At 44.0% G+C, this 20,000-nt stretch overlaps 3 protein-coding genes across 4 annotated transcripts in view; 1 reads left to right on the top strand and 2 right to left on the bottom strand.

Annotated features, from left to right (window-relative positions):
* The window catches only part of LOC105912511 (cyclic AMP-dependent transcription factor ATF-6 beta), a 17,053-nt gene extending 12,585 nt beyond the window's left edge, over positions 1–4,468 (bottom strand). The window contains exons 1-5 of the mRNA XM_031586343.2: positions 4,085–4,468; positions 2,668–2,747; positions 1,743–1,824; positions 837–902; positions 329–402 (exon numbers count right to left, since the gene is read on the bottom strand). Of these exons, the coding sequence (XP_031442203.1) occupies positions 329–402; positions 837–902; positions 1,743–1,824; positions 2,668–2,747; positions 4,085–4,157 (375 nt within the window). The 5' untranslated portion in view covers positions 4,158–4,468. The remainder of the gene's footprint in view (positions 1–328; positions 403–836; positions 903–1,742; positions 1,825–2,667; positions 2,748–4,084) is intronic.
* A 2,504-nt stretch (positions 4,469–6,972) lies between these two features.
* LOC105912502 (ATPase inhibitor B, mitochondrial-like) lies at positions 6,973–8,949 on the bottom strand. 2 transcript variants are annotated; one of them, XM_031586340.2, is made up of 3 exons: positions 8,795–8,949; positions 7,748–7,893; positions 6,973–7,271 (listed from the first exon to the last, which is right to left on the bottom strand). In XM_031586340.2, the coding sequence occupies exons 1-3, from the start codon at positions 8,861–8,863 to the stop codon at positions 7,130–7,132; spliced, it is 357 nt and encodes a 118-aa protein (XP_031442200.1). In that variant the 5' UTR covers positions 8,864–8,949; the 3' UTR covers positions 6,973–7,129. The 2 variants fall into 2 exon arrangements, with proteins under 2 accessions (XP_031442200.1, XP_012696935.1); XM_012841481.3 differs by having other exon boundaries at positions 7,748–7,860; positions 8,795–8,947.
* Positions 8,950–9,009: 60 nt separating this feature from the next.
* The window catches only part of col9a2 (procollagen, type IX, alpha 2), a 27,290-nt gene continuing 16,299 nt past the window's right edge, over positions 9,010–20,000 (top strand). Inside the window, exons 1-10 of the mRNA XM_031586342.2 lie at positions 9,010–9,781; positions 11,425–11,499; positions 12,414–12,449; positions 12,697–12,759; positions 14,884–14,937; positions 15,096–15,131; positions 15,494–15,517; positions 16,330–16,383; positions 16,721–16,774; positions 18,993–19,046. Of these exons, the coding sequence (XP_031442202.1) occupies positions 9,710–9,781; positions 11,425–11,499; positions 12,414–12,449; positions 12,697–12,759; positions 14,884–14,937; positions 15,096–15,131; positions 15,494–15,517; positions 16,330–16,383; positions 16,721–16,774; positions 18,993–19,046 (522 nt within the window). The 5' untranslated portion in view covers positions 9,010–9,709. The remainder of the gene's footprint in view (positions 9,782–11,424; positions 11,500–12,413; positions 12,450–12,696; positions 12,760–14,883; positions 14,938–15,095; positions 15,132–15,493; positions 15,518–16,329; positions 16,384–16,720; positions 16,775–18,992; positions 19,047–20,000) is intronic.

The following is a 20,000-nucleotide window of genomic DNA, read 5'->3' as shown; positions in this document are numbered from 1 at the left end:
AAAGAGACACAGAGAGAGAGAGAGAGAGAGAGAGAGAGAGGAGAGAGAGAGACAGAGAGGTGTGAGTGAGAGAGAAAGGGAGAGGAAGAGAAAGAGACAGAGAGAGAGAGAGAGAGAGAGAGAGAGAGAGAGAGAGAGAGAGGAAGCATGGGGAGGAGGGGGACTTAGATGTTTACACAGCTGCAACTGAGTGTGAAAACACAACTTGGTAAGTGCGAATGTGTACACATGCGTGCGTGTGCACGCACACACACACACACACACACACACACACACACACACACACACACACACACACACACAAACTCATACTCACACTCACACACACCTGTGTGTCAGGAGAAGAAACGTCTGAAGCATGGGAAGAGGCTGGAGAAGGAGGCTCTGCCTTCACCTGAAACACTGTCAACACACACACACACACACACACACACACACACACACACACACACACACACTATTTATACATGACGTCCACACATGTTTATCTATCTGACTAATCATCATAGAGACATGTACTCTAACATAACTTTCATAGCAAACACACACTACAGTAAACATGGTGAGCATACATACAGTCAAGAGTTGTGTAAGACGTGAACATACTCAGTCATTTACAACACATCCCTGTTTTGTATAATGTGTGACTGCATACACTTACAGATAAATACACTTAAATGCTGATGCAGCACCACATAAATCAACAGAAAAGGAGGTAAAACCGAATGGGACTTCGACCTGATTTGACCTACACTGCGGCCACTACACAGACAGGCACATACTGCTGTAATCACTCAGACAGACAGACACACACACACACAAAATATGACACTCACGCATGTCGACGGGCAGAGGCTGTGTTAAGGTCATCTTCATCTCTTCCTTTATAATAGGAACATCACCTGCATAGTGAAAGCATTAGAGAATACTATCATCATGTACCAGAACCAGATGATTTGAGCAAGCAAAATACACAAACAAACACTGTACAATTCAATAAAATAACTATTTTGTATTCATAACTAACTTAAAGTTATCCTTGATATATATATATTTATTTAAATCTAATTCACTTGAACCAGCACAAAAATCTGAGCAGTCATGAGAGTGTAAACGCTCAAGCTTTTTAAAAGAGGCCTGTTTCTTTATTAGCATGGTTAGCAGGTACAACGCAAGAACTGTGTTTAAACAGGCCTGTTTCTTTATTAGCATGGCTAGCAGATTTCCAACAGGAACTGTGTTGACTTAAGGGAGATTTCACATTCTAACGCATCACTATTAATCGACAACTCAGAAAAAGCTAAGTGAACACCATTATTTTATTTTTTTAAATAAGACTTTGAACCAGATTCAAACTGATATCACACTGTGTGTGACCGGACGTGGCTCACATAATTATTGACAGTACAGTAGCCACTACGCTAAAGGAATGAGGGCAAAGTGCATGTATGAATTATCTCAAGTTCAACCTTCATTGCTGATACTGGAGGAGTGATACAAACAATATCTCCATGCTCTAGTTTCCATCATGTCACCCTGGTCGCTTGGCTTTGTAGTCAACAGCAGGTTTAGGTCACAGTGCTATTTTATTTGATCAGTTTAACGCCAACTATGCTGTTTATCAGTCGATCCTACAGTGTTACACAACACATCCAATCTCATTCATTTCCCATCAGTGCTTGACTGATGTTGCAATCTACTACCATGTGTCCGACCTGCGCAGCCAACAGTCATGCGCTCACCTGTGAGGAGGTTGTCGCTGAGGTTCTTCCATGGCGACGTGGGGTTGTCTGGATCAAGGGTCAGCACGAGGCCATTGTTGTACTGCAGGGAAACCAGTGGTTAGAGAATTAGGTCACGGGCTGGATTAGCCAGTCGACCGCAACGCCCATTGGAGCATAACTGCTGGAGTTCAGCTGGGTCTGGGAGTCTGTCTATCTGCATGACTATCTCCTACCAATCCATGCTCCCATCCACCTGTCTGTCTGTCTGTCTGTCTGTCTGTCTGTCTGTCTGTCTGTCTGTCTGTCTGTCTGTCTGTCCATTTAGCTGTGTGTGTGTGTGTGTGTGTGTGTGTGTGTGTGTGTGTGTGTGTGTGTGTGTGTGTGTGTGTTTATTTGTTTGTCAACTCACCTATCTGTCTGTCTCTCTGGCTATATTCATCCATGTGTCTTATTATCTATCTATTTGTCTGTTTTATATATTCTGTCTGACTATCTGTCTGTCTGACTAGCTGTCTGTCTGTCTGACTATCTACACCCTCTGGGCACTGCCCTCTTTTGCCTCGTTTAACCCTGGCAGCGCCGGCTGAACTGAAGTGGCCATATCTCCTTTTAAAAGGCAGCTGACCTTAGCACGAGGTCAGTGGCACAAAAGACCCATGGCAGACACTTCAGCTACAGCCTTCAACAAAGCCGTCATCACCATGGAAACACTGAAACAAAGCACTCTGTGCCGTTCTCCAGGAAGTATGGGGATACAAATATCATAGAGCCGAAGCTGGCTGTAGACATGTGGACACTCCCCCCAAAAAGTGACAAACAAGAGTGTGACGATGATGATGATGATGATGATGATGATGATGATGATGATGGAGATGATGATGGATAAATAAGGTTTTCAGGTACTGAGTGGTGGTACAGTAACATGTCAATAATGAAGCCATACCGTTGTGTTATACTTTGTTCCTCCACTGTAGTCTCCTTCCTCTCCCTCTTCCATGCTCTCGCACTGGTAAAGGCAGGCATCTGAACAACAACACAGAGAGAGAGAGAGAGAGAGAGAGAGAGAGAGAGAGAGAAGAGAGAGAGAGAGAGAGAGAGAATATTCTATGAGAAAAGTACACCTAACAAACATGGCATCTGTGGTATTGCCCAGCATACCATCAGTTTGCAAGAGAGAGGGACAGTACCCACCTTTGACACATTTTCTCCAAGTGCTTACATGCCACATCATGACAAGGTTATAACACACTACTCCAACCAACCTTACAATGTGATACCAGGCTTTGAGCCAAGGACCAATAAACAAAAACATGAACTGAGAGCTTATTCAATCTTTCTGCCCGTAATTCATCACCTATCAGCAAGTCTTAATCATCAACCAGACAAGGGGCGGCCTGTGTTCTGCATTTCTGTGCTGCATTACAAAAGAAACCTGAGCAGTCCGGTGATAGCTACACACTGTCTTTCTCAGACTGTAACAGGAGATTTTAGGCCTTGGGGTATATGACTGTGAGAACTTACGTTTTTCCTGTAATACAGTCGCAAATATTGGGTTTGCGTTATATAAAGCCACGCCAAAACTATAGTCAGGGATGATTTGGGAGGACGATGTCCTTTAGTCAATACGTCTACTTAACACTAGTATTGACTGTTGTTTCATTTTCTCGTCGCATGGTTAACTAGAGTCCCTTGGGGCAATAGGCTGTCCAGATCCCATATGTCGCTGTATCGGCCTCATCTGCGCTCTCCCTCTCGACCAACTCTGCTGCTGCAGACGAGGACCATCGATCGTTTCGCATGCCGAGCTGTTAAAGTTAACGTCGTCACCCCCTCCCAACTGCGGAAGTCCGAAAACAATCCACTGTTGTCCAATCATCCCACTGCCCACAACACACATGCCGGCAGGAACAGTTTTTAAGGTTAAAAACGCAGCCAGGCTTTCTTGACTGAGAGGAGAATAATCTGCACACTGGTGCAAACATGACCCGCATTTCTGCTTCAATAGAAGCTTGAGCGACACAGAGTCGAAGATTCATGCACCCAACCCCCCTGTATTGCTAAACGTTGGCCAGGGAACACATCCGGTTCTCTTAAAAGACTATACGTTATCCTCTGATCCACTGCTCGGTCTGCACACTGCTGTTTTTTCTCTCGCATAGCTACAACAGACAGGTTACACATTTAACCCATCTCAGGCTAGCAGATATCTACTCGTGACAAACGTAGGAGCTCTAGTTGGGAAGTTTAGTAACAAGCGTGCTAACAGCTAAAGCTAGGTCCTGCTGACTATTCAAATGACGTTAGATCCAGGGCACAAACTGACGTACTTTCCTATTTGTTTGTTCTGTAAAAATACTCACCCCAGTCTTCGCTTGTTAGAAGGTTGTCAGCGAAGAAACGACTATCCAAGTCAGATAAAAGATCCGTAGTCATAGCCACAAAGGCGTTTGCCGAGGGGCTTGCTGCTATCTATCTACAGAGATAACGTTAGCTATGTGATGGCTAACACTAAAATCGATACAAAACACACAAGGAAATTGATATTCCGTCTCACGGCCAAACTGGCGCCTTTCAAATGATCACCATTCACGCATATTCACTGAGGTTGAAGGAAAATACATTTTGATACATTTAATCCAGGATTTCTTTCATTTAAACTGGTTCATAATTCCACTTGCAGAACCGCATCACCGTACATATGACACAGACAAGGAAACCCATTTCTTGCAAGAACCCCTCCTGCTTTCTCAGCAATTGACCAATCAGAAAGGAGACGTGAGAGATTGACATTCCATTTCGCCATTCTAAGCAAAGGACCAGTCTGATTGGGCACAGGACATTTAAAAAGGGGCGGTGAGGGATGATTTGGACCAATGGATATCAGAATGTGTTGATTGGCAGAGAATAGGTCGAATTGAAATCAGTTATTTGATAAACGACAGTTACAAACATCCAATGAATGAACAGGACATTTGGATCCACCCATGTGGGTGCGCAGTTGAATTATTCTTGCTTTAAAAAAAGGGAAGCTGCTTGTGCACATGTTTTGAGCGTTGGAAATGACACATTTGTGCATTTGATAATAAATTATGTACATATAGATCCATATGTCTTTAAATGAAGCAGACGCCTATTTAGTGACGCCTAGTAAATTGAGCATTAGCGATATGACAAGGTTTGGTCAGTCATGGATGGCCCAGCATTACATAACTTCAGGGTACCTGAGGACGCCCCGAAGCGATAAGTAGCCCCCCCCATCATCAGTCATGATAACGGCAACATTCTTCTCAGTAAAAATGTACTAAGGCACGACAGGTTGTGTTTCCTTTGCAACTGACAGTAATTCGTGATGCGAGGACGATCAGGCTGTTTTGACAGGAAAACGTCTCCCTCTACTGGTACAAAAGGGCATGGCATACTGCTGCCTGAACCCTTCCCTTTCTCTATTAAGTCTGTGTCACTACCTGTTTGGAGTAACCAAATGTTGAATGTAGACTTCACAGAGTAAGTTTCTTAAAAGACAACAATTACTACTATTTATTATTATCATTACTACTACTACTACTTATAATAATAATAATAATAATAAATATGTTGTCAAGTGTATCCTTAAAAAAAAATCCAGTACAGTATTCAAGGTTTTCCGACAAACATCCATGCACTTGGTGACCTTTCCACTTGGCTACTCCCAGTGCTGGCTCATTACCCACACAGGCCCGAGGACATGACCAACAGATCGAAAATACGACACACTCTTTGACAATATAACCAGGGAACCTGATGTCCAACGATCTTTCAGACTCTGGTTCATAAAGCTAACACTGAATAATGGATACATGTATAAAAGTCACAAGTGTGCAGAACATTAATTAATTCCGTTTTCACAGTCCAACTGCAATTATATAAGGCTTATTAACCCATTCTCCAATGCTGGGGGATTCTTATAACCTGGGGGATGTTCCAAGTACGTGGTTTAGTGACAAACCTGGATAAGTTAACTCAGAGTAAGTGGCAAACCTTCTAAAAGAACCCCCATTGATTTATTCTCCTAGCAAAACAACGTCAGAGGGCTCTTCTATTAGGAGGTTTACCACTTACTCTGAGTTAACTTAGACAGATTTGTCACTAAACCACGTACTTCGAACATCCCCCTGGTGATGACGATTGATGTTCTGATGTAGGCTACATGATAAACAGCAGTTTTCAGTATGGTATGAAAGACGCTAGTTTGCCCTTGAGACTTCAGCGCAGGAGATGGCTATGTTAACCTCCAAAGTTGGTTCACAACAGGATAAAGCCACTAAAAGGAAGGTGACTCTTCTGGGAAGTTTACCTTTAAACCAAAGATGTTTAACAGCCTGTTTAAACTGTCAGTGGAGTTTACACATATTATCTGGGTTGACACGTGACTCTCTGACATCCGTTTGAATCATACCACATCCTCACACTTCCAAACATGTCAAACATATTTTATTTGTGTACTGATTGTCGAGCTATTGTAAGAACACATTTGGTTACCGCTATAGTATCTTTCAAACTTCCTCTTTTCGACAGAAGCAGTTAGAGAACATTTATTTCAGTTTCAGATATGATGCCATTTTGAATGGCTGTGAGGATGAGACGGTGTATTAGAAGTATGCCAAAGCAGTCATCACAGATATGGATGAGTCATTAGTAAATACATTACTGGGGACAGCAGGCCCATTCACTGAGAGCTGTGGAAGGCCTATACAAAACTCAGTGCATAAGCCAGTAATGTGTTTTTATACAGAACTCAGTGCATACGCCAGTAATCTGTTTTTATACAGAACTCAGTGCATACGCCAGTAATGTGTTTTTATACAGAACACACAGCATAAGCCAGCAATGTTTTTATACAGAACACACAGCATACGTCAGTAATGTGTTTTTATACAGAACACACTGCATTCTTCAGTAATGTGTTTTTATACAGAACTCAGTGCAAAAGCCAGTAATGTGTTTCCTACTGATGCGTGTAAGGAGGGCTGTCCAGTATCTTGAATGCTGAACCTGGGGGATGTTCCAAGTACGTGGTTTAGTCACAAACTTGGATCAGTTAGATCTACTTAGCAGAGTAAAGATACGATATAGCACATTATGGCTACCTAATATCCATTAATAGGAAAAAAACACATTACTGGCCACCTTAGTCAATGCAAACAGCATAAGAACAACAATAATTAAAAAAATGTAATAAATAATAAAATAAAAAAACAGCCCATACACATGTGGAAAATTAAACTTTATTCATGATTCTACTGCTACGCAGAAACAACACCATAAAGCATGATCATCGGCGTGGCCATGCAGGCACCAAGTGATTTTGGCATAGGGTGGGAAAGTATGGAGTGTGAGATTTGGTTCTGCAAGTAGTTGCGGCCAGCTCAGTCATCGTGCTTCAGCTTCCTGATCTTGCCCTTGTGGCGGTCGATCTCGCGCTGAAGCCGCTCAACCTCTTTCTTGTGGTGCTCGATCTCCTCCTCGTGGTGTCGCCTCAGAGTGGCCAGCTGCTCCTTCTCCTTTTGCCTGGCAAGAAAACACGACTTGTTATACGGCTACTTATGCTGTGGCAATACGCAGACTGATACAGACTGAAGGCATGTTGGAAGGCCAATGTTATGCCTTTACACCTTAATTACTAAGTAATTACTAACGTGAGCAGTGTGGCGTCCTTCTTGGTTTATTCTTTTGAAAGTTACCTAGTATCCATTAGTAGTATGACGTTTAACGCATGAACATCCACCAGTTAACAGTAAATAGTCCCCCCGGTACAATAATAACATGTTTCTTATGTTTAGTGTTGCCAGTTAACACTAAATAGTCCCCCCGGTACAATAATAACACGTTTCTTATGTTTAGTGTTGCCAGTTAACACTAAATAGTCCTCCCGGTACAATAATAACATGTTTCTTATGTTTAGTGTTGCCAGTAACAGTACGGGTTTGGTTTTAGCTTATGTTTGGTGTTGCCACAGTAACAGTACGGGTTTGGTTTTAGCGTACCTGAAATAGCGCTCCTCCTCCGCAGCCTGTTTCTTCCCGAAGGCACCTCCTGCTTCCCGGACGGCGCCTCCTCCTCCTCCTCCTTTGCCTGCCCCTTTCCCCAGCTCCCCGAGCTGAGGAGCACCAAAGGTAAACACAGGCACAGACCACAGCGAGGACAGTGTGAATGGAGGTTGAGTGGCTGGCTTCATGGGTGTGTGTCATTTACAACATAAGTCCACACTAAGCAAAGGTCATGAGAAGCATGCACACTGTGGGCAAAATACACCGAAATTGTCTGTATTTTTAAGTTTAAGTTAAGGAAAAGGGGTTAATAAAAGAGTAAAAACATGTATAGACGTTGCAGCAGTTTCTCAAAAGAGATGATTCTACATTGTAGAATTACCACTACTATCAACTCTTAGTCAAACAAACGAGCTTTGGCAGCACACGCTGTAATCATGGGTAAATATTGTGCCAGAAATACACTCGATAGACTGATACTGATACACCGTATACTCGTGTTTGCTCGTGGATACTGTGCCGACTGTGGCAGCACTAAACAGCTGCATGGGCAGGACAGCTTAAAGAACTTTCACCTCAATTCAACATATGGACTTGAGTGGTGATCATACAGGGTTCACTTAAAGTTACACATGTAGATCAGACAAAACAACTAACTGACTACTGTGACTGAAACAGTGATTCTGCGGTTGTTCACCAAGGGTGATCAGAATAGTAGACGTAAAAGTCGCTGACACTGTCAAACAAGAATCGTCAGGTGGCTATCCTCACTAGCTATTCATCCGGAACAGTAACAGGGTGGCGACACCTTATGTCAACAAAGCACACACAGACAGCAATACGTGCCAGCCGCAGGGTAGGCCTAAAACATGTATCCTTGAGACACAAGGTGAGAGAAGGTCTTCTGTTCAACATCCTCTTTTTAGAACCGTTATAACTTAGCTAGCCAACTAGCTAGCTTTTGTTGCATCAGCGGAAACGTAAACAATACCCATTTCGTACAGGTGTCGTGTGAACGTGACTGACAATTCGCTTTGACAGTACCTGATCAGATGACATTCTGATCTGAGTGGTGAGATATCCTCTCAAACTGGACCTCAGTAGACGCGCCATAGTTTCTATTTGACACCACAGATGAGTGTCTGTCACAGCGTCCTTGCTGGTTGAAGGCTATGGAAAAAAACAATTTCACTTCCTTGTCACGTGCTTAATATAACCTTCAAAATAAAAGTCCTTCATTTTTCGCCTTCTAGTAAACATTCGCCTTGACAGGCAAACATGAGTAAAAAAACTTGTCTTTTCTACAGTCAAAGGGATGGGGGGAGTCGGTATATATTTTTATACACAACAGGTGTCCTGGTGAAACTGGTTTTTATGACTGACTGAATGGCTGGAAATCATCACCTGACCCTCAAGTTCTACAGCTGAATTGGCAAGTATTGAGAGAAAGACAGCCCACACTCACTTATTCCCTGGGTCCAATGAGAGTAGCCTATCAGGCTATGAATATATACCAGGGAGAGGATTGTGACCCAGCCCAGTGTTGGTGAGGGGTCCGGATGTCTGCCCGTGGGGCAGTTCCCTAAGTCTTTGGGGTTGGGTGTGGGTTGGGTTACACCTCCCACCCTTCCCCTCTATCACACCCTCCACATCCCCCTCTTTTTTCCTCCACCTCTCTCTCTCTCTCTCTCTCTCTCTCTGCCCCCTTTCTGGGCTGCACACACACACACAGTCCCATAGACACAAACACACGGTCTCACACACACACACATACACACACACACACACAGACGTTCCTGCTCTCAGGAACGGCAGTCCCGTGCGCTCAGAGGCCAGGAGAAGTTCCTGTTCGGAGAGTGAAGAGGAGGACAGGAGTGGAGTGGAGTGGAGCGCAGTGCGTGTCTGGGAGTTTTGCAAGGCTTTTTTCTCAGACGAAAGGGGAGAGAGGAGCTAGGAGCCATGGCTAGGCACCTCACCGTCCTCAAGAGCATCGTCCTGTTGCAGTCGCTCTGCCTGGCTCTGGCACAAGTGGTGAGTGGTGGACGCTGGGGAAGCCGGGGGTGTCTCTCCCGGCTGGAAGGCTAGGAGCCCGCTTACACAGAGAGCTGAACTAGGGTCTGATGGCAGGTAGAGAAAATGGAGGCTTTGGAGAAGACATCAGGCTCCTTCTCTGGGGTGCTCTGATGCTGGGGTACCTGTTATAGTTCATTTGTGTTGGCCTTGGCCAGTGTGTTGGCATTCTCTAAATACCTTTGATCTGACTGAGCAGGATATTGCAGTGTCTTAAATGTGAAATGTCTAAGTGTTAAGTGATGGCAGAAATGGCAAATTGCCTCTTCTGTGATCATGGAATTGTGGAGTGTCTGTTAGCAGTTCAGATGTTGTTGCCACGCAAGTCCGTGTTTGCCTGAAGTGCACACATATAATTATTGTTAAATTGGATGTGATTTTTGCCTGATTGGAGAAGTTTCCCAGTGATTTTTACTTTTAAGATTGTGCATTTGCACTGGGTTTGTGATAAACTCATAGACTTTCTGGACTGATGGTCACTGGAATAGTAATGACTGAGAGTCGGTTAGGACCGAATATTTTAAATGTTGCATTTCACAAGGGTGACAATATGAAGATCACTGATTTGAGAATATTGAAAAAGATATATAGTGGAAGACGCTCAGTAAGTCACTCTCTCATGGGAACAGCTGGTGGACACACACACACACACACACACACACACACACACACACACACACACACACACACACACACACACACACACACACACACACACACACACACACACACACATCACAGACAAACAAGGGCCCTCATTCAGAACCTTGTTCAAATACACATTTAGAAAGTGTAACATGAGGCCTTTGCCTCTCAAAATCACACATACATGTCACCTTTGGTAAATCAACACTGGGTCTTCAAGAAGAATTTGTCTTGCAACACAAAAATTAAGCTTCAACAGTTATTTACGGGCTTATTTTATTTTATCATCACACTTAACCATGCCTCTACATTGGGCGCTTCTGGTCAGATTACTGATAGACTAATTAAGACTGTGTTTGATGGGACAGAGGGGGTTGACTGGGTAAACATTCCTTTTCTCTCTAGATTCACACACACGCACACACACACACACACAAACACACACACACGCACGAGCAAACACACAGACACACACACACACACACATATACAAACACAGAGAGAGACAGACAGACAGACACACACACGTGTGTGTGTGTGGTCATTCTGTGTTTCTGTATTTTGTGAGTTCATCTACCTTGAGCACCATGCATTGTTGTGTGATAATTGTCTCATATTCCTCAAATAATTGGTGTCTACTCTCATTCTGTTGATACATTTAAGACTATTGTTCATAACTATTGCTTGTTGTATTTTTTTTTTTTTACACTGATTCTCAAGAGAAGAAGATTCTATTTCCTGCACTTGTTGAAAGGTTTTTATTACTTGTTTAAAGACTTCCCCATGTTGCAATATTGGAAGAACTCCTTCATTCTCTTGTTTTTATTTTATTTTTATTTTATATGGCCAACTAGCAGTTTAGAAAAGCCTACTGTTTTAAAGAAAGCATTATGCAAAGATAAAGTTATTTTCAGGCAAAACACTGAAAATCTCCGATTTGTGCTGTTTTTAAATTTTAGAGCGGTCCTCCAGGATCACAGGGACCTCCAGGTCCACCCGGCCCCTCTGGAACCCCCGGCGCCGACGGAATTGATGTGAGTATATCTGAGCCGCTCCGGTGCTCCCGCAGGTTGGAGGTGCACAAAGGCGCTCATTGTGCACCAGTGTTTACCGGTGGTGCGCTGCCTTGTAATGGCGGACTTCTACCACTAGAGGCCCCAAAATAAAAACACCAAATACAAAAGGGCCCTGTTCAGGAGAAAGTAGGGGCTTTGAAAATCAAGTCCCCCCCCCCTATTTTGCACAGGGAGTTTTAGTTAGATTGTGGTAACTCGATACGACCATGGAATTTTGTACCTGCAGTTAGTGCTTACACCGTAGCGTGAAAACCTTGAAATAGTTGTTGCCCTACATGTGCATTTCCAAACGCTGCAAAATTATTTGATACGTTTATAGGATATTATTTCAATAGAAAACTAGTGTGGACTTTGTCTAGAGTCATCTGGACACTAAAGTGTTCATATACTGAAGCAGAACCTTAGTCTGAGGGAAAATATGAAATGTGAAATATCTTGTGAAAGACCCACACATCACACACATACACACACACATCACACACACACAAGCACACACACATCACACACACTGTACACTGTTTCATAGAGGCAGGGCTTCATAAAATCATATAATCTCCGCCCACCGATGACCTCATGAAAACACGAGTGGGTGGAGAGTCAGGTGGACTTGGGCAGTTCCATGCAATGGAACTACAGCTGATACTCAACACAACTTGTTGGCAGTAAAGATGAACTTGTCTGAATTAGTTTGATAACTTGGGTGTAATAATAACATGGTGATTATTATTGTACTGCATAACCTTACCATACCTTGAGATGGCCGTTGACTTATGAGTGGCGCCTTCCACGTCCCATCCATATGTTTAGGGACACGTTGCACATCACTAATCATCATCATGATTCTGGTCCTTTTTGTGATTTCTTTTCTCCAGGGTGATAAAGGACCTCCTGGGCCTTCGGGACAGACTGTAAGTCCCAAAATGTTAGGACAGTATTGCTCTTATGTTTCAAACTGAAATCTTCTTTGAGGATATGCTGTCCCCAAACCACTGTCATCCAAGGTGTGTGTGTGTGTGTGTGTGTGTGTGTGTGTGTGTGTGTGTGTGTGTGTGTGTGTGTGTGTGTGTGAGAGAGAGAGAGAGAGAGAGAGAGAGAGTGTGTCCGTGTACTTTAGTTTCAGTATTCATAACTATCTGTAACCTCATGCCTTCACAGGGCCAGAAGGGAGAACCAGGGGAACCAGGGCCCGATGGGACTCCAGGAGAGAACGGCATCGATGTGAGTTTAGTCCCCACAGCACTCCATCTACACCCGCTACTAAACCCATACTAAATACTCAGCACTCCATCTACACCCACTACTAAACCCATACTAAATACTCAGCACTCCATCTACACCCACTACTAAACCCATACTAAATACTCAGCACTCCATCTACACCCGCTACTAAACCCATACTAAATACTCAGCACAGTAGCAACACTACATAGACGACCAAGGGACACTAACATAGAGATCCCAGAATGTGTGGTGGCATATGACCTTTGCTGACACTCTAAGAGTGGCCATTTCTCCTTTTGTGCTTCCTCGTGAATCTGGAAAGAGGAAGTCTTTCCTCTGAAACTAGTCTGCCTTAATATACATGTCAGGTGGGAGCATCTGTGTTTGGAGAGAGCCTAGTCTAACGTAGAGTTCAACATCAATTCCCTCTCAACTGCTCACATAACTGACATAACAAGGAGTAGCTTTCAGACACATCCCCCTGATAGAGTGTCACAGTTGCCACGGTGTCAAATGTTTTAGTTTAATGGACTTTTGGACACATTTAATGTAATTACCATATTCAGTAAAAAAGTACAAATCAAATCTAAGCAAATTCTACACCCAACACAGAAATATAATGATAGTGTTGGGGTCATAATGAGAGTGTTGGGGCACCACAGGGCACTTAAAACACAACACATCTTAGTAAAGCTCACACTGGATAAAGGCTGAGCTGATGAAATGCACATGTGTGTACCACTATTATTGTGGCCAACAGTAGTTTAACCCTTAGTTTTTTTTTTTTTACACAAGACCAATGTTGTATACCCACATATGCCACTGTGATGCGTTCCTATGGCCAGTTAATGTTGAACTGTGATGCGTTCCTATGGCCAGTTAATGTTGAACTGTGATGCGTTCCTATGGCCAGTTAATGTTGAACTGCGATGCGTTCCTATGGCCAGTTAATGTTGAACTGTGATGCGTTCCTATGGCCAGTTAATGTTGAACTGTGATGCGTTCCTATGGCCAGTTAATGTTGAACTGCGATGCGTTCCTATGGCCAGTTAATGTTGAACTGGATGCGTTCCTATGGCCAGTTAATGTTGAACTGGATGCGTTCCTATGGCCAGTTAATGTTGAACTGTGATGCGTTCCTATGGCCAGTTAATGTTGAACTGCGATGCGTTCCTATGGCCAGTTAATGTTGAACTGCGATGCGTTCCTATGGCCAGTTAGTGCTGAACAAAGGGCAATGGAGCAGCTGGGGTCATGCAGGGATAGAGAGGGGCCAGTCTTCTTTTCACATTGACCCACTCACCCTCACAGTCACATGAGGAAAGAACACACACATGCACACACACGCGCGCACACACACACACACACACACACACACACACACACACACACACACACACACACACACACACACACACATACACACACTCACACACACACACACACACACACACACACACACACACACACACACACACACACACACACACACACACACACACAGAGAGACATTCCTCAGGGATTTGTCAGATAATCTGGCCTGGAATGTCAATCCTGTCTCAGTGTTTTTCTCACTGCCTGTAAATGTCAGCAGGGACTGTTACTTCAGATTGTTTACAGTGCTTTTGTTCACACCGTCCATGAGGGCAAAACAGACACATACAGATGGAAGGAAAGAAGCTTTTGTAGGCTAAGTCCACATTGGATTAATGGCTATTTAGGGTATTTAGAATGGGAGGAAAGTCCCTGTTTCTGAATGCTTCATTTATTTATTTCGGTAACACTTGATTTGGATAGTCCACCTACAGCAATTTAACAGAGGATTTTGTTGAAATTCAAGTCGAGTCTTTCTAACTGTTCACTGAATATCACCTTAACCAAACCCAACCCCTAACCCTAACCTTAACCATAAATTGTAGTTGACAGAGTTTCATCAGATAGTTTGTTTATAATCTGAGCATCTGTAGATAGTCTATAGAGGGCCTTCCAAATAAATAATGACCGTTGCTTCTTTTTACGTAGTGATTTCTCCTAATTTTTCTTGAATGGTGGCTTGATTTAAATTGTGTCTGTGTATATGGTTTGTATTTATTGTATTTCTCCCTCTCTACCTCTTCTCAGGGTTTGATTGGAGCCAAGGGAGACAGGGGTGCGGTTGGTAGCCCTGGACCAAAGGTAGGAGTGGACCCTGACGACACTTTCTGTCAGCGTCAAAAACACATCATACATAATTAACATGGATTCAAATGATACCCAGAAGAGAAGAGATACGTCATTCATGCTAGTTCATCTTTAAACCCCTCTCATCTCCATCTACTTTCTCGTCTATACAGGGTCTGCCAGGCCCAACCGGACCACAGGGACCAACAGTAAGTAGAAATAAGAAAAAATAAATAAAAACATCGCTGGTTTCTTAATGAAAGCAAAGCTGTTTCTGTGTACTAAAAGTCTCACAATAGAGGGAAGAGGAAATCCAGTGCAGGGTGGTGTTTATGCAACACCTTATACTTTCTTAATCTACACCAGTCCACTACTTTGTACTTACATAATCTGTCCACTAGATGGGAGTATTTACCTTCTAGTTACTCTGTGAAGTTGTCTCTGCAAGTGAAAGGGTTCATGTGTCAGCTTATCAGTTTTATCTGTTCATCCTGATGTATCCCAATATGACACGCATATAAAAGACTGAAAAGGAAACTGAACGTTAACCTTGTGGTGTGTTGCTCTGCAGGGTCCTGGACTTCCCGGACTATCAGTAAGTATACACACACACAAACAAACTTTTGGAGCAGAGATAAAAGCCAAATTAGGCAAGAGGACAGGATAATTTGTTCCAATAAACTGGACCAAAGATTTAAGAATATGCATTGCCCTATTCCCCATGTTAGCAAAAAGTTTTGGGGGGAGTTTTGGGATAAACCCGAGCCACAACCCCCCCCCCACACACACACACACACCCAAGCCACTCTCTCTGACCCACAGAGCCTCTGCTCTTTCCTGTCCTCGCCTCTGTCCTCTCCTGTGTCTCTCTTTGACAGCAAAGGCACAGCCCACTAGAGTGAGACAAATGACTGTCCAGTTCCCCTTTATTCACAAGGCCAAATTAAACAAGCTCTTTAAGCTGCTGGAGGTGAGAAATGTTAGGACTGTCTCTTCAGAATAAGCAGCATGAGCTGCATGCTTTTAAAGCTGCGGTATGTCAGAAATGGAGGGTGGAATCTTCAAAAGCAGCTGCACTATGTTAGAAATGGTAGTTACTACAACAACAACTCTTTTAGCAAGTGGATTGAGAACATGATATGAGGCGAGAAGAGAGAGGGGGCAGTGACATTGTCTATGTCTATGTCTATTTACTCACTCTCACACACACACACACACACACACACACACACACACACACACACACACACACACACACACACACACACACACACACACACACACACACACACACACACACACACACACACACACACACACACACACACACACCTCCTCTCTATGACGTCAGAGGCACTTCTCCATCTCTGTGAGTTGAATGACACCAATCCCACCTTCTCTCCCCAGGGAGCACCAGGTCCCATTGGACTTCCTGGTGAGTTGGGCAAGGCTGGACCCAAGGTGAGTGCTGCACAATGGACTGGTCTTCTTAAGCCACGCATGGTTCACCTGAAACAGATGATGTGTTTCACTTATCACAGAAGTAAACTAGTAATATCTCAAATTTTGTTTGTATCGAAACCTTTAGAACTATTGACTATAGAATAATACATGATAATTCTAAGAAGATAGAACAAAAATGATAAACACAAATAATAAAACATTAAACACACTCACACTTATCTTCATACTATCTCCGTTATATCATGCTGAATTAAATGGTCGTTTCAGTGATCTTCACTTAGTCTCGTACTGACTCTTCTGTTTCCTGTTTCCTGTTTCCTGTTTCTTCTCCCAGGGAATGATGGGACCTTCTGGAGCTCCAGGCCTGCCAGGAGCCGCAGGCAAACCAGTAAGCACAGCGTCAGGCCTACAGTGTGTGAAAGTCACAGCGTCAGACCTACAGTGTCAAGCCCAGTGTTGAACTCAGTGTGTGAAACTCACAGTGTCAGACCTACAGTGTCAAGCCCAGTGTTGAACTCAGTGTGTGAAACTCACAGTGTCAGGCCTACAGTGTCAAGCCCAGTGTTGAACTCAGTGTGTGAAACTCACAGTGTCAGACCTACAGTGTCAAGCCCAGTGTTGAACTCAGTGTGTGAAACTCACAGTGTCAGACCTACAGTGTCAAGCCCAGTGTTGAACTCAGTGTGTGAAACTCACAGTGTCAGACCTACAGTGTCAAGCCCAGTGTTGAACTCACTGTGTGAAACTCACAGTGTCAGACCTACAGTGTCAAGCCCAGTGTTGAACTCACTGTGTGGAACTCACAGTATACAGACCATACTTAAGGCCCACAGTGTTACGAACGCAATTTTAGAGCCCACAGAATTAGGCCTACAGTTTTAGTCCCACAGTGTTCAAGCCCACATTGGTAAGCCTACAGTGTTAGGCTCACAGAGGAGGGGCAGATGGAGGTATGTTAGAGAGGGCAGCGTAAAAAGCCACTCTGTCAGTCGGCAGAAAGCGCACTCTGTGCCTTTTTCATTTGTATGCTGTAGGTATTTAACCTGCGGCTGATCGCGTAATCAATGCATGTCACCGCCCTCTATCGAACCGAGAGATAATACAGGACAGTAATTCTACTTTCCCACGACCCTCCCACAAATGCATACGCAAAAGTCAGAAAAGTGCATCTTGTCATTGTGCTCTCCTGAAGCAGGCAGAATGTGGTTTTATCTATGTGCGGTCTGTTCGTACATAGCAAGCCATGTTTTTAGGCGCGCTTTGCGACTAAATTACGCCTACTATGTTAGGTACATCTGCCCCATAGTGTTAGAGCCCACAGTGTCAAAGGTCAGAGTATCAAAGTTCATAGTGTCCCAGGCCAGAGTGTTAGAGCTACGGTGGCCCACAGTGACAAAGGTCAGAGTGTCAAAGTTCACAGTGTCAAAGGTCAGAGTATCAAAGTTCATAGTGTCACAGCCCAGAGTGTTAGACCTACGGTGGCCCAGAGTGTTAGACCTACAGTGTTAGGCCCATCGTGTTAGAGCCAGTGCCATGCAGCTCATTCCTTAGCAGTGTTTACACTCTAGGGTGGGAGCAGTTTGCCCTGCTCAAATGAATGACACAAGCTACCACCAGCTGTGCCTGTCATTTGAATGGAATGAGACAAACAACAAATATACACACAGAAACTTACACACACACACACACACATAGAGACACACACACAAACACGCACACACAGAAACTTACACACACACACACACACATAGAGACACACACACAAACACGCACACACAGACACACAGAAACTTACACACACACACACACACACACATAGAGACACACACACAAACACGCACATAGAAACACAAACACACAGAAACTTACACACACACACACACACACACATAGAGACACACACACAAACACGCACACACAGACACACAGAAACTTACACACACACACACACACACATAGAGACACACAGACAAACACGCACACACAGACACACAGAAACTTACACACACACACACACACACATAGAGACACACACACAAACACGCACACACAGACACACAGAAACTCACACACACACACACACACACATAGAGACACACACACAAACACGCACACACAGAAACACACACACACAAACACGCACATAGAAACACAAACACACAGAGACACACACAGAAACACACACACACACACATAGAAACACACACACAGAAATACATACACACCGAGACACACACACAGAAACACACACACAAACATACACACAAACACACACACAGAGAGTCACACACACAGAAACACACACACACACACACAGACACAAACTTTTGATGACTTATTAGGAGTTTTAATAACTGAATACAAACAGAAGTAACATAGCCCGTGTTAATCAGCTGATATCTATTCGCTTTGGAGCGTTGTAGCATAATATTGATGAAATCCAAATTGATGAAATCCAAATCACTCCCTCCTAGCAGGACATCCTGCTGCCGTTAACTGCAGACCATGTCGTTGAATAGCCTGAAGCATTTATTGACTAAACAGTAAACAAGCATCTCCATTGTCTGCTTCTGAATGTTCTGTGTCTCTTTCTTGTTTCTCTGCAGGGTCCTCCAGGAAAGTTCCTGGGCGGAGGAGAGGAGGGGAGTGCTGACTTCCAGGTGAGACACTGATTGCTATGCATGTAGCGTGTAGCATGTAGCATCAGAGCAGGTGTTGTTGAATGCTATGCGTGTAGCATGTAGCACAAGAGCAGGTGTTGTTGAATGCTATGCGTGTAGCATGTAGCACAAGAGCAGGTGTTGGTTTAGATTCCAGTCAATGACATGCTGGTCCAAATATTAGTAGGGGTGGTGAGTTGTATGTAGTGAGAGACCTGTGTTCACACATTCATTTAGAATTCAAGGTAAGTTCACTTGAGATTAATATCCCTTAAAACGTTTGTTAGGGTTGTTGGCTTGGGTCCAGGAGTATGCTAAACCTGTTCCCTGTCCCTAGCCAGCCTTCTCCATAGACCGGCTGGTCACTCGGCCCAATGCAGATTAGAGGCTATGGAAGCTGTAGATCTCTCTACAGAATAGCAATATTTCCAGTTCCATCATCTCCATGTGAAGTAGAAGCAGTGTCTTCAGGAGGTGAACCTGTGAAGCTGAAGTATCTAACGACTCTGCCTCTGCCTCTGCCTCTGACTGTGGTCTGGCTTTGTTGACCATGTCTGTGATCTTTTCATGGCGGTCCCCACCAGGGTCACTCGTGTCTCTCTTCAGACTCTCTCTCTTCTCTCTCTCTCTCTTCTCTCTCTCCTACTCTCAGTCACGGTGTCTCATCTCATTCCCCACTTCTCACTCGTCCCTCTGTCTCCCCAGATGGTAGGCGACTCCGAGCCAAGCCTGCCACTGATCTGAATCAGAACCCCGCCCCCCCTCCTTAGAGTCTTCCTGTATCCATCCCCCCTTACCCATACCCCCCGTCTCCCCCGGTGACGCTCGCCTCGCCTCGGCTCTCTCCGTTCCACTCATTGATTCCGGAGTTCATGGAATCCCCTTTAATGAGCTCTATTAAATGGATTCCATCAAAGCTCCCTGTCTCCATTAGCGCAGGCTTGGACTCAGACC

The sequence above is a fragment of the Clupea harengus genome, chromosome 19, assembly GCF_900700415.2.
Source record: "Clupea harengus chromosome 19, Ch_v2.0.2, whole genome shotgun sequence".
Lineage (NCBI taxonomy): Eukaryota > Metazoa > Chordata > Actinopteri > Clupeiformes > Clupeidae > Clupea > Clupea harengus.
Note: the sequence above shows the minus strand (reverse complement) of the source record. Positions and strands in the feature narration are given on the sequence as shown.